Source organism: Mesoplodon bidens (genome assembly GCF_964165515.1).
Source record: "Mesoplodon bidens genome assembly, chromosome: 12".
Lineage (NCBI taxonomy): Eukaryota > Metazoa > Chordata > Mammalia > Artiodactyla > Ziphiidae > Mesoplodon > Mesoplodon bidens.
Genome location: NC_138168.1, coordinates 77,364,683 through 77,378,589, shown reverse-complemented (window position 1 = coordinate 77,378,589; position 13,907 = coordinate 77,364,683). Strand labels below are relative to the sequence as shown.

Sequence of the window (13,907 nt, the reverse complement as noted above, 5' to 3'; positions counted from 1 at the left end):
AAAGAGCTCCAGAGGGCTGCACGCCCTCACCTCCTGCCCCCGGCTCCAGTCACCTGCCATGACTACAGAACAGGGGTAGATGTGGCACAGTCGTTTCAAAAGAAGACAGTTTAGAAGACAGTCACTTCGGATACTCCTCTCCATAAAGGAGGCTCATAAACCAAGGGAACTGGAGAATTCCTCAGCTCTACAGGCCACCGAGGGGCCATATAGACAGAGGAAAGTGATTAAGATGCATAAGGGAATGAAAATCATTTCATCTTTTTTGGCTCCGGACGCACAGGCTCAGCGGCCATGGTTCATGGGCCCAGCCACTCCGCGGCATGTGGGATCCTCCCGGACCGGGGCACGAACCCGTGTCCCCTGCATCGGCAGGCGGACTCCCAACCACTGCGCCACCAGGGAAGCCCCATTTCATCTTTTCATGTGTTTATTGGTCAGTTGTGTCTGCTCTTCTGTGAACTGCCTGCTCCTATTCTTTGCCCGTTTATCTCATGAATTCTCCTTTTCTTATTGATTTATTGATCTTTTACATATCTGCATACTAACCCCATTTTCTAGAGAAACATCTGTCTCCAATCTGGTCCTCCTGCTTTGTTTATGGGATGTTATTGTTCAGAAGGTTTCGCTTTTATGTTGTTTTCTTTTTTTCATTTACTGTTTGTGCTTTCTGCATCTGAAAGTAACTTCAGATGAGGAACTACTGGAAGATAGATCTGTTTTTCTGGACAAGATTTATGGCGGGGGCATTTACAGTCACCTTCATAGCTTCAATTTTCTGAAAGAGGATGAAGTCCAACAGACTATTCTATGTAGCTCCCAGAAGAACTAGCAGAAGTAGAGAGAAGCCACAAAGAAGTAGCCTGCTACACTGTGCAAACTCCCTCAGCCACTGGAGCTGTCCACAATGGAATGGGATGACCAGTAGCAGGCAGCTGGGCCAAGATTGTGAGAATCCTCTTTGAAAACACAGCTTTCTTATCCCTACTTGTTTTCCTTCTTTCTTCCTATCACAGTTATACTCTGAATTCTGGAGAGCCATGACTTACTCTGCTTTCTCTCTCTCTTTGCCTTCCTAAGGACATTCTGCTTCCCACAATTTCTGAAGCAAGATCCTCTCCTTATTGACCAGATAGGCTGGGGCAAACTGGTGATGGGGGCAGGGATGGGGAGTGCTGCTAATTTTAATTAAGATCAAAACAGAACAAAACGAAACAATGACTAAGACTTTGAAAATGATGGCCTAAAATGTTTTGGCATATTCTACTTGCCTTGGTCGCTTGACTACTGAAATCTTTTAAATAAACATTTGGCTCCAAAGGAAATACCCTATAGTTTCAGTTGTTACAGTTAAATGGCTTCTTAACTCTTTCAACACATGATTTTAAAGTAGGTGGGACCTAAGAAAGTGCCTAATTCAGTCATTCTAAAGAAAAAAGGGGCACCATCACCTAGAGAGCTTCTTTAAAGAACCCCAGAGCCACACCCATTCTCCCTTTCCTGGCCACTGGGACATATTCCCAGATAGACCATCAAGACCACATGGAAACACTGCTGCTGATGAGGGTCCTAGGAAAGAAAAACAATTGAGAATCCCGGACCTAATCAAACGTCTTCAGTTTGGACGTGAAGAAACATAAGCTTAGGAGGCTTGTGTGACTTAACGGCACTGACCCCCGAACTATTTGCGGACTCCCTCCAGACCCAGGTCCACTGGCCCTGCCAGCTACTCGCACAGCTTTGCGTGACAGTTCTGCTTTCCAGAGAGAAGGTATTTGTGTCAAAACAGGAAGCTCTGTGTTGGAGCTGCAAGGTCATGGTTTCCCTAGACAAAATTTAACTTTCTATCAAATAATGTATGATCCCATTTGTTTTCAAGTTCTCAAGGAATTGGGTAACCATCCACACCAGATAGTAATGGCCCTGTGGCTCTGGCCCCTACGCTCAGTGGCTGGGCAGGTCAAGGCAACATGAAGAAGCAGAGAATGGAAAACAGAAGCAAGTTCCCCAGCCTTCTGACAAAGACATGATCCGCTACTTTGGTTCGCTGCTCTTGCCCTGACTTCCAATGGAAGGGAAATGGGAACCAGAGAAAAACCAGTGCCGGACTACTGGATGCGGTAGTTCAATCACAAGTGGGAGAAGCTCTAGCAGCAGTCCCAGTGTATGCCTGGCACTGTGATCGTGTGAAAGGGTCTGATTCATGTGGATCACCAGTCCAGTCCTAGAACGGCTGGCGACCCCAGAGAGTGAGCTGTGCCATACTCCCTCTGTACTACTACTTTTCTTTTGTGAATGCGGGGGGCGGGGGGGAACGTGTACATAAATTCAAAACAGAGGAAAGCAGGCTGTGCAAAGAATACATTTTTTAAAGATTGTTTCCAGGAAGCAGAAGAGAGGAGGAGAAGCAGAAAGGTTTGTGTGTAAAGTTAACAGGACAAATGACTGGAGCTTATCAGCTGTTGAAGAGCCCTCACCAGTTTGAGGGTGAGGGTGACAAGATAAGCCACAAAAATGCTGATTCAGTAATTTCATATATCTTGGGTAGAATGGTGCTTCCAAATGGAAGCAAACCATGAATGAATTTGCGTACTCCACTCGTATGTGTGTTTGTGCAAGTGTGTGTGTGCATGCGTGTGTGGGCCAAAAGAAAAGGGGATCTGAGAGGAGCAAAGAATAAGGTGAGAAAATTGGCATTTGCTGAAATCAAATGCCATGCCTTGAGTCAGTTAAGTACTTTATAAAATAGCAATTATTAATCCCATCGTATAGACTAAAACATCTAAGGTTTGGAGAAGTTAAGAGAATCGCCCAAGTTCTCCCAGCTACTAAGTGGTAGCACAGTGATCACACCCAGATCTGCTCTAAAACCTGTACTCTTTCTAGTATGGGATGCTTCTGGCCCACAGAAAGGTTTCGATGAATATTTGCTGAGTGACTGAATAAAGGAGTTTATATGTCTCAGAATGCTTTCACTTTTATTTTCATCAAGACTGTGAAAGTCATATGCACTGAGCTAGAAAAACATCAATGGTGTTTCCAGAAATGCATTACAGCTTAATGTAAATGGTTATTTAAATCATCTATCAATGAATGAACTAAGAATTACTTAATCGAGGCCATGACTTAAGGTTATTTCCATATCTTTCATTAAACAAGGGTCAATGGGTTCGTGCATTGAGCCTTAATCTTATAATCTATCATTTTGCCATTCTACGTTAAAATCTGCTCAGTCACTATTTCAAAAACCACATCATCTTATGGTCTCATCTCCTTAAAGAGTCAAATTCATGCTTGAAACGTACAAGCTAATATAACACAAATTGCTACCTAAGGAAGATGTTGACTTAGAGCAAGAGATAAACTGCTATTCTGCAAACTCCCAAAACTGGTTCAGGGTTCAGGAAAATGACAAGAAACAAGAAGTTTGAATTCCAGTATGCAGCCAAATCTCTAGGCTGACCGCAGGCATTCTTAATTACAGGGAAAGCTCTATAAATATAAGTCCAAATCCCCAAAGGTAAGAGGTGGACAATTATCCCCGAGCACAGAAGGAAATGTTTATAGAAGTATATGTCATAGTGGTTTTAACATCTTTGCTTGTAGCATATGCTTCAAACAGTCAGAAAGGGATGGGTGGTAGAATCAACTGACTTGAGTCTTTCCTGGCACACCGCACCACAGTCTCTACTTAAAATTAAGGCAAAACAAAGCAGAATATGAAACCCTAGTAAAGAACAGATTGCTTAGGGCTCCCCTGGTGGCGCAGTGGTTGAGAGTCCACCTGCTGATGCAGGGGACACAGGTTCGTGCCCTGGTCCAGGAAGATCCCACATCCAGGGAGCGGCTGGGCCCATGAGCCACGGCCGCTGAGCCTGCGCATCCGGAGCCTGTGCTCTGCAACGGGAGAGGCCACGACAGTGAGAGGCCCACGTACCGCAAAAAAAAAAAAAAAAAAGAATAGTCTGCTTAGCAAATATATTGAATCAACAGACACTTCCTAAGGGTTCCTGTGGAGTACCCAGCAGAGGTGTCACAGTAGAAATGGAAAGTATTTGAACAAGCTTCCTCCTTTCAAGGAGCTTGCCCACAAATTATCACAATACAAGGTAGAAGGTCAAAACTTCAAAAGTGATCATGAAATAAACACTACAGGAGTTCAGAGATCATCACTGGAATTTGAGCTTCCTTAACTATCAGCAAAGAGGCAATAGCAGAAGCAAAGGCAGGTAGTGAGGCAAGAAAAATGAGCCAGTGGCTAGCTTTGGGAAATTACAGACAACCGCTATAAAACCTGAGATAGATGGAGAGGTGCAGCATACCCTCAACACTAAACTGCTATCTGGCTCCCTGATAATTTTAATATGAGAGTGTCACAAAGTATTCAAATTGAGGCTCTTACCAGGCAGCATGGAATTGACTGTACTTATTTTAAAACTTCTTATTTTGATAATATATATTTTAAAACCTACTGAAAATTTCTAACACTTTTGGAAAAAACCATTTCTTCCTAAAAATTCCTAACTTATTTTACTAATTTACTGAAGGACTATATATTTGTCCTGTATATTATACCACAGTGTGAATAAAAATGAACTGCATATGAATCCCAATTTTCTGAAGATTTCCTTGGTAGCCTCATAGTACAGTATATAAGGAACATAACGTACCCAAATGTTTCCCCCCGCTGAACTCATCAGCTCCTTTCTAGTGAACAAACACAGAGACAGAATACTCATATCCATTGTACTACAGTCTGCTGCTCAAGATTGAGTACACTCATATTCCACATAAAAGTCACAATAATCTTTGTGACATCTGTAAAATAGTTAAGAGCTACCTATTAATGAATATTCATACATTAGAGCTAAATGCAAAGTGTTTACTATTCAAAGTCATCCATAACTGTAAGACCCCAAGATTCTTTTAAAGAGGTCTTTGGGTTCAATCGTTAGGAATTTATTTAAGTTTTACTCTATACCCAGATACTGTACTTAAAACTCAAAACGAAAAAGACAACTTAGTTCAAAGATGGGCAAAGGGTGTGAATAGACATTTTTCCAAAGAAGATATATGAATGGCCAAAAAGCACAGGAAAAGATATTCAATATCACTAATCATTAGGAAAATGCAAAAAAAAAAAAAGCCACAATGTGATGCCACTTCACATCCATTAGGATGTCTACAATCAAAATAATGGAAAATAGCAAGTGTTGGTGACGTTGTAGAGAAACTGGAACTCTCGTACATTGTTGGTGGGGACGTGCAATGGTGCAGTCACTGTGGAAAACAGCTTGGCAGTTCCTCAGTAAATTAAACATGGACTTACCATATGACCTAGCAATTGACTCCTGGGTATATACCTAAAAGAACCGAAAATACGTGTACATACAAAAACTTACACACAAAAGTTCACAGCAGCACTATGCACAAGAGCCAAAAGACAGAAACAATTGAAATGAGAAACAGATAAATGGATAAACAAAATGTTGTATATCCATACAATGGAATATTATTCAGCCATAAAAATGACTGAAGCACTGATACATGCTACAATATGATTGAACCTTGAAAACAATTGTTCTAAGTAAAAGAAGCCAGTCACAAAAGGCCACATATTATATGATTTCATTTCTATGAAATGTCCAGCAGAGGCAAATCTATAGAGACTGAAAATAGATTAGTTCCTAGGGCTTGGGGAGACGGAGGAATAGTGAAGGGATAACTAAGGGGAACGAGGTTTCTCTTTCTGGTGATGAAAATGTTCTAGACGTGGGCTTCCCTGGTGGCGCAGTGGTTGAGAGTCCGCCTGCCGATGCAGGGGACACGGGTTCGTGCCCCGGTCCGGGAAGATCCCATATGCCACGGAGTGGCTGGGCCCGTGAGCCATGGCCACTGAGCCTGCGCGTCCGTAGCCTGTGCTCCGCAATGGGAGAGGCCACAACAGTGAGAGGCCCGCGTACCGCAAAAAAAAAAAAATGTTCTAGAAGTGACTATCGTAATAGTTTCCCTTATCTAGGTATACACTAAAAACAATTAGAAGCTATTAAACTATTAAAAACTTTAAGGGGGTGAACTGTATGGTTTGCGAATTATAGCTCAATAAAGCTATTTTTAAAATTAATAGCATAGGGCTTCCCTGGTGGCGCAGTGGTTAAGAATCCACCTGCCAATGCAGGGGACACGAGTTCAAGCCCTGGTCCGGAAAGATCCCACATGCTACGGAGCAACTAAGCCCATGAGCCACAACTACTGAGCCTGTGTGCCACAACTACTGAAGCCTGCGCGCCTAGAGCCTGTGCTGCGCAACAGAGAAACCACCGCAATGAAAAGCCCACGCACTGCAACGAAGAGTAGCCCCGGCTCGCCGCAACCAGAGAAAGCCCACGCGCAGCACGAAGACCCAACGCAGCCATAAATAAATAAATAAATAATCGAATTTTAAAAAATTATTCAAAAAAAATTAATAGCATATACTGAAATGTGCTTTGTTTGGAACTTCATGCACAATAGTTGCTATATTATTTTGACTTTTGCAACTAAGAATTTTTGGTGACATGCTACTGTTGCTGTCCCCATTTCTGACAAATAAAAGGATTTATGTATATCACTGTTTGCTTAAAGTTGAGTTTCTATAATAAAAATAAATATAGGTAAGACAAAATCTATTTGTGGTCAAGTCTCATTTCTTTCCAAAAAAAAAAAAAAAAGCAAGTGACAATTCCTAATCATTCTAGCAGCTACAGTTGTCAAATAAGATGGCTTTTCACTGCCCATCACTGACCCCCTTCAGTACAGCTGCAAGGCAAGCTACAGTTTCTGCTCCTGCAGCTTCCCTGTAGGGAAGCAAAAGATACTCTTTCTTTGGGGACTCAAAAAACTTGAGCACTTTCATTCTAGTTTCTCAAATACAAAACCAACTAGTGTTTTAAACCTGGATTGATGACAGGGAATTTGAAGAAAGACAGAATCCAGATAATGCATATTTATCTGTATTTTAAAACAATTCATACTGAGACGAGTCTACGTTAAAACAGTTTACAAGACAGAATGTTTTTCACTATTCATGCTGTGTGTTTAAGGAACAGTCTGCCATAGTTGAATTCCATTTTCTGTCTTCTTCTAATACAGTGCTACTGTGTCCCCAGCCAACCCTATAAGATAAATTTGCAGCTATGAACAAGAATGTCATTTTCTTTTTATGTCAACAATTTCTATTGATAACATCATATTTTATGCATTCATTTCCTAGATTGCTGTCTGGGGCCTGGAGTACTATATTTAAACCATGCGTGATGTGCAGAAGAAAAATTAATTTGACTTTTAAGGTTTAGAGAAACTATTTTGTAACAGGTCTGGACCTCAATTTTCACATTTTCCTTTAAATTCATTTAAACTCAGAGAACTTCAAATTCAATAAAGTTACATCTTTTTCTTTCATTTTTGACTCAAAATTGCCATGCTCATATATAATATACATATCAAGATTAGCAATTCTGAAAACTAAAGTAAGATATCTCCATTTTAAATAGTATAAGTTAAAAATGGAAAGGAAAGCCTATCAACCTGAGATCAATCCAACAGATTTAGTCTCCATAAAGACTAAATCACATACCCAAGTCTTGATAATAAATCATTAGAGTTTGCCGGTTGTACAGGATCAGTAGTAAGCCATCTGACTTATTCGGTTTACATCAATGTAATGAGTGTTATTCCAAGTTTTTGATATTTCCACAGCTCATAAGTAATGAGGCTACTGGCAGAGGCTGCATCATAATCTAATTTCTGCGGGAGATTTTATTTGATTTTGGTTGGTTTTCCATAGCAAGTCAAAGTCTGAATGCCACTTCAAAATAAATGAAATAATTTCACTGAACTGGAAAGACTATGGTCTCCAAGTTAAGTATAGCAGTTTGCTCTATTCATCTATTTATCCCATTGTGTGTTTTATGCTCTCCTCTCTCCACCCACTTCAAGGAGGAAAACAATCAAGACAAGAGTTATGCCTGCATAACTTTCCTCTCCCTGACTTACTTACTTTCCTTTTTTTTGGTAATAAATCTGTGGCAGCAAAAAGCATCTTTAAAAAGAACAGACTTTGCCCTTCCCCAAACTGACTAGAAAAAAGAAGCTGTCTGACCCCAGTTCCTGTGAGAAGAAAAAGCATCCTTACTAACTCTTTTCCCTTTTTTCTCCACACTATGCTTTCTGGTTGCCCCCCTTCACCTCATTCCGTGCATCTTCTAACCTCAGAAACTCGAAAGCCAGCTGGGGCTGCAGCTGTTGGCTGGTCCTTCCCTTGAAACAATGGGGCGTAAGCAGCAAAGCAGATGCATTTTTAAAAGCTGAAGTTTAAAAAATGAAACCATGGGGCTTCCCTGGTGGCGCAGTGGTTGAGAATCTGCCTGCCAATGTAGGGGACATGGGTTCGAGCCCTAGTCTGGGAAGGTCCCACATGCCACGGAGCAATTAGGCCCGTGAGCCACAACTACTGAGCCTGCGCGTCTGGAGCCTGTGCTCCACAACTAGAGAAGCCGCAATAGTGAGAGGCCCGTACACCACGATGAAGAGTGGCCCCCGCTTGCCACAACTAGAGAAAGCCCTCGCACAGAAACGAAGACCCAACACAGCCAAAAATTAATTAATTAATTAATTAATTATTTTAAAAAATGAAACTATGTCCATCACTTTTTAAATACTTTATAAATCTCTTCTCTCTCTCATCCCCCCTCTTTCTCTCAAATACATAGGAAACTTTGTGAAAGCAACGTTTGACTCTAGAACAATGTTCTTGAACTTAAGCAGGCATCAGAATCACCTGGAAGACTTGCTAAAATGGATTCCTGGGTCCCACACCCAGACTCTTTCATTCCATAGGTCTGGGATGAGACCTGAGAATCTGCACTTGTAACAAGTGTCCAGGTGATGCTGATGCTGCAGGTCCAAGGACCGCACATTGAGAACTACCGGCCTAGACAGTGAACGACTGCTAAAGAAAGAGAGAAAGAAATTAGGAATTTAAGATTTAATTTGATTCCAATTCACATCACCTCCAGTTGTGTGGCTCTGGGAGAGTTCAGTTGCTTAGTACATGGAAGCAGCGTCACGGAGATAAATACAGGAAGGTGGAGTTAAGGGCAGGCTAGCTGCTTGAATTATTTCCCTTCTCTGTTGGCCCCTCAAGATACTCAAAGTATCAAGAAAAGGAAAGTGAAATTATGGAAATAAAAATCATTTTTTGCCAGTCAGCCCTTTAAATTTCCACTCGCATCTTGGCTCTATTTCCTTTTTCTCTCAAACTGCTTGTAGTGCTAATGCAATGGTACTTGATTCAGCCAGACGTGGATTCAAATCTTGCCTTACTTACTATGCGTCCTTCAGCAAGTCGGTGAACATCGTTGCCCTCCCTTCTCCCATATCAAAAATGGGAATAACGGCTGCACCTACCTATGATATTGCTGTGCTAATACAATTTCATTCTACATGTGCACTGATTGGCAAATACCCAATAAATGTTAGCTTCTATCATAAATGGTCCTTTTTTTTTTCCTGTGAGAATATTCAATATGTTAAACATCACACTACCTATTTGATACAATAGGTGCAGTCATCACTTTGAAAAATATTTATTTAGTAGCTACTATGTCAGATATAATATATTATACAAGTATATTAAAAATAATATCCTGCCAGGACAAATATTGCTATAAATATTATTTTGATTTGGGAAAATTTTGACTTTATATGAACTTATATTTAAGAAAAATACTTGCCTCCAAAACTGGCTACCTAGGAAAATTGAGAGGATGTGCTTACTAACCACAGTTTTGTTTTCACAGACACTAAAATAATAGAATGGAGGAAACAAGGGGAGAGTAATTCTGCAGATACCTTGGCCTTATTTTATTAAGGGTATATTTTAGATCCTCTTAAAGACCACAAGCCTGCTTTTCCTGAAAATCATTATGTTTACATAACAAAACAACAGGGAACAAATTTGGCCAAGGGTATCCTATTTTCAGTTCACAACTGATGTAACAGGCAATTACATCAGTCAGAAACTCAATGGTGAGTTAGTAATAGGAGCAATATTCCATCCTTCAGTTCTTCCTGGTTCCCTGAGTGAATGCTGTGAAGTCACCCTTCCAGCAAATAAGCCCCCAAATTTATCAGGCCTCATTTTTTGAAATATATAATGAAAGCACACTAAATTCTGGATACCACACGTATTTGGCTGAATTTTCAAGAGGTTAACATGCTAGATGCTGCGGTTTCCTGATTTTAGCCTCACTACATGCCTTTGCTCCCTCCTCCTCCCAGGCTCCCCAGCCCCAAGAAGGGTATCAGAACCATAACATTTTAAGAGCTGGATGGAGGTGTCAGAGACAATCTGGTTCCGCCCAGAATTTTACCTATGGAAAAGCTGAGGTCCATGTGGTTCCAGTGCCCTGCCCAAAGCCAAGTGCTCCTGAGGACACCACAGATGTCTTCCTTCCCTGTCCACTGTACTTTCTCTACATCACTTGCCTGCATATTTTGCTTTAAAAGAACCTCACCAAAGAATTCATTATCAGAGTTTACGGAGAAAGGCCCCTGAGCTTCCAAATCACTTCCCTCCCTATGCCAGTTAACAGCGATTGTCGGTAATCGTAACAATTGTGACCTGTGTGGTACTAGCAGGAATCGGAGAGCCTATGAGGCTGTGAGACTTCCTAACACAGAACTCGAAAGAAGAGAGTTGACTCCTTAGCAAAAGTGCATATTACCCCAAATCCTCAAGAAACCAGATATGTTTGGAAATCTACTTGGGCAATATTTTCCTTTAATTTTCCCTAAAGCATCTTAGAAAAACCGTAGTCCCCCAAAGTTTCTATTGAAAAAGAAGTGTAACGTTTAAAATCTGAGCTTCTCTGCGTGGAAAACAAACATTATTTTATCTGCGTGTACATTTGAAAACGCTCTAACACATTTGTCACTTTGCTGAAGTGGTTTTTTCCTTCGAAAACGATCTGCTATCCAGACCTGTGGTTTCTGCGACGAAGGGATTTCTGTGGGTGACGGTGGCAGCCTCCCGCCGCCGGAGTCGTTTGGCCCATTACGGTTCCAGCGCTCCGGGGGCCTCCCTTTGCGCCGTCGCTCGCGTCACGCAGACGCCGAAGTTTGCCGGGGGCTTAGGTTTATCCCCTTGGACGTTTGCGATTAGCTGGATCCCTCCCAGCCTCTCGCCCCCGCCCCCGCCCCGGCCCCCGCAAGACCTCTTCTGGCCACAGACTTGTGAGAGATGTGCATCCTCCCTTAGCCAAGGCGCGCACCGGGGGCCTGGGGGGTGCTTTCGCTGGGCCCTGGCACCGCTCTCCCCGCGCCCGGACCACCGAGCTGCGTGCGGGTCACGCCCTCTCTCTGGAGACGCTCTTTTCTCTCTTCGCACACTCCTTCCTTACCTCTGCTAAAACAGGCGACCTCGTTCCTAATAAACCAGGCACAACCCGCCACCCCCCCAAAAGTTCAGACTTGAGACACAGCGCTGAGGATCGTTCAGTAGAAGTAGGCGACACTGCTGGCCAGGCTGACTCGCGCCCCGGACCCCGGCTCCCCTCGTCTCACTCGCTGAGGACAGTGGGGTGGGCAGGGGGTGCCCCAAGCACAAGGCAGCTCAGGGACAGCGTGGAGCCTGAAAACTGCCCCTGGGCCACCCAGGCCAGGGGGCAGGAGCTCTTGTGGGGAACAATTCACAGAACGGGCCGTGGGGAGGAGTCAATCCCACCCGCGCGACCCCGAGCGCCGGACAGGACGGGACTGTGGTCGCTAATGCCATGGAGGGGCTGTCGCTGCCCCTCGCCTCTCCCCACTCTGCCAGGCTTGAATATACACACACTCGTACACACTCACTCACACGCCTGCACTCCGCCCAGACCGTGTGGCGGAGGCGGGGGAAGGTATGCAGCGCCCAGCCCCGGGCTACCTGCCCGGCACATCAACCCCGCGGCGCCCCCGCCTAGGCGCAGACAGACGGACGCACCGGAGGCAGCAGCCGCTCGGGGCCGCCGCATCGATGCTCGCCGGCGTCCCACCTGGGGAGCCTCGGGGAGGCGGCGGCGGGGGCAGCTCCAGAGTGCCCGGCGCGCCCCACTCTCCCCTGCACAACTTCGAGCAGCGCGCGCCGCCCTCGCTCCCGTCTCCCTTCCTTACCCAAATACTGCCGCAGGTCGAGCAGAAAGCGCGGGGGTCCCCCGCCGAGCTGATAGAAGAGGGAGCCCAGGCAGAAGACCAGCAGGGTGGCCATGCAGAAACCGTAGTCCCGGAGGGAGAAGCGCAGGAGAGGCAGCAGGGAGACCCGGCGCTTCCAGCTGCCCAGGCCGGGAGGGGCGCCCCCCAGAGGGCCCCCATGGGGCCAGGGATCCGCGCCGCTGCCGGGATGCTGCTGCTGCTGCTTCTTCTTCATCGCCTGCTCCGCCGCCTTGCACAGCCTGCCCGTGCCAGGAAAAGGTCACCCATCCGCCTGCGAGGAGGAGAGCCCGGCTGGCCGGCTGCACATGGACAGGGCCGCGCCGAGGGCAGCCCGGGTGGGGGCGGGGAGGGGCCGAAGTTGCCGGGCTCAGGAGACTTTCCTCGGCATGGTCCCCGCCGCCGCGGCCCGAGCGGCCGAGGTGCCCGGCCCCGGCTCGGCGGCGCTGCCCGCGCCCGGCCCGCGCCCGCTAGCGCCCCCGTGCCCCGCGCCCCGCCGCGCCTCGGGCTCGCTCGCGGCCGCCGGGGCTCGCCTCCAGCGCCAGCGTGGACCCCCCGGCTTTGTGTCTGTCGGTCTCGGCGTGTTTTGTCCGGGTTCAGGCTCCTCTAAAAAACGGCAGGGAGGAACGGGAGGCGGACACCATCCCCTCGCTCCACCTCCTTGACAGGGGTTTTCCTCCCTCTCCTCCCCTTTCTCCCTCCGGCTCTCCGCCGCTCTCTCTCCTCCCTCTTCCCTCCCTCTCTCGGCTCGGGTCTCCGGGTTTCTCTCGGGTGTCACGTTACTGCCTCTGCCTGGAGCGGGTGAGGTGGGGTGGGGGGTGAGGGGGGGGCGGCGATTATTCGCTACAAGGAAGAAAGTTTCTGGGGGTTTTTTCCTTCCCCCTTTCTCTACAATCTGGCCTCAGTTCCTGCGCCACCAGCGACCTCTTGGGGGCCCCGCTGACTTCCCTCTCGTAAACAGTCACCGGCAGGAAGAAGCACGACTTCTTTTAGTACTACATGGTTTTTGGGTTTTGTTTGTTTGTTTTCTCATTTCAGAAACTTGATTCTCCTTCTGTGTGCCCAGCTGTTTACAAAAGGCCGATGAAAGGTACTTGGAGATAGGTTCAAGACTTTGCTGAGATGGTAAAAGAGCAAGTGGCGTAAATTATAATTAAAACATGACCCCATAGGGCCAGGCTCATCGCCCCAACTCCTGGAAGAGAAACAGAGGAGGACGCTTGCTTCTTGCTCGCCTTCGCTCTACAGCTGCTCATCCAGGAAGCGACCAGAAAGGCAAGGGGGGGGCGGGGAGGAGGGGTGTTATAGGGCGGACTCAAGGAGGTCTTTCCTCTAGCAGATATGAAGAGGGAAGAGCCCCTGCATACCCATTTCATCCCTGCCACACTTCCTTCCAAGGGAAGTTTCTGGACCTGAAAGAGCACCTTCCGGGCATCAAACACAGATCCGCTGGCGAGGGTGGGTGATGCACAGAAAGGGCTGCTCTCATCAGCCACACTTTCAGTAAGAATAATACATTGCTAGATATAGAAGCTGTGCCACCTGAGACTTAAGTGACTTGCCCAAGGTCACGGAGATACCAGGAGTCGAGTTGGGTGCCACACTCAAACCTGTTTGACGCTCCAGCCCACTATAATAACCACTGCATGGTACTATCTCCCAGTCAGGGTGCTTTTCCTAAT

General features: G+C 45.8%; 1 protein-coding gene across 1 annotated transcript in view; it reads right to left on the bottom strand.

Annotated features, from left to right (window-relative positions):
* Window positions 1–12,680, bottom strand: part of UST (uronyl 2-sulfotransferase) — a 294,007-nt gene extending 281,327 nt beyond the window's left edge. The window contains exon 1 of the mRNA XM_081251041.1: window positions 12,190–12,680. Within this exon, the coding sequence (XP_081107167.1) occupies window positions 12,190–12,442 (253 nt within the window). The 5' untranslated portion in view covers window positions 12,443–12,680. The remainder of the gene's footprint in view (window positions 1–12,189) is intronic.
* Window positions 12,681–13,907: the final 1,227 nt, after the last annotated feature.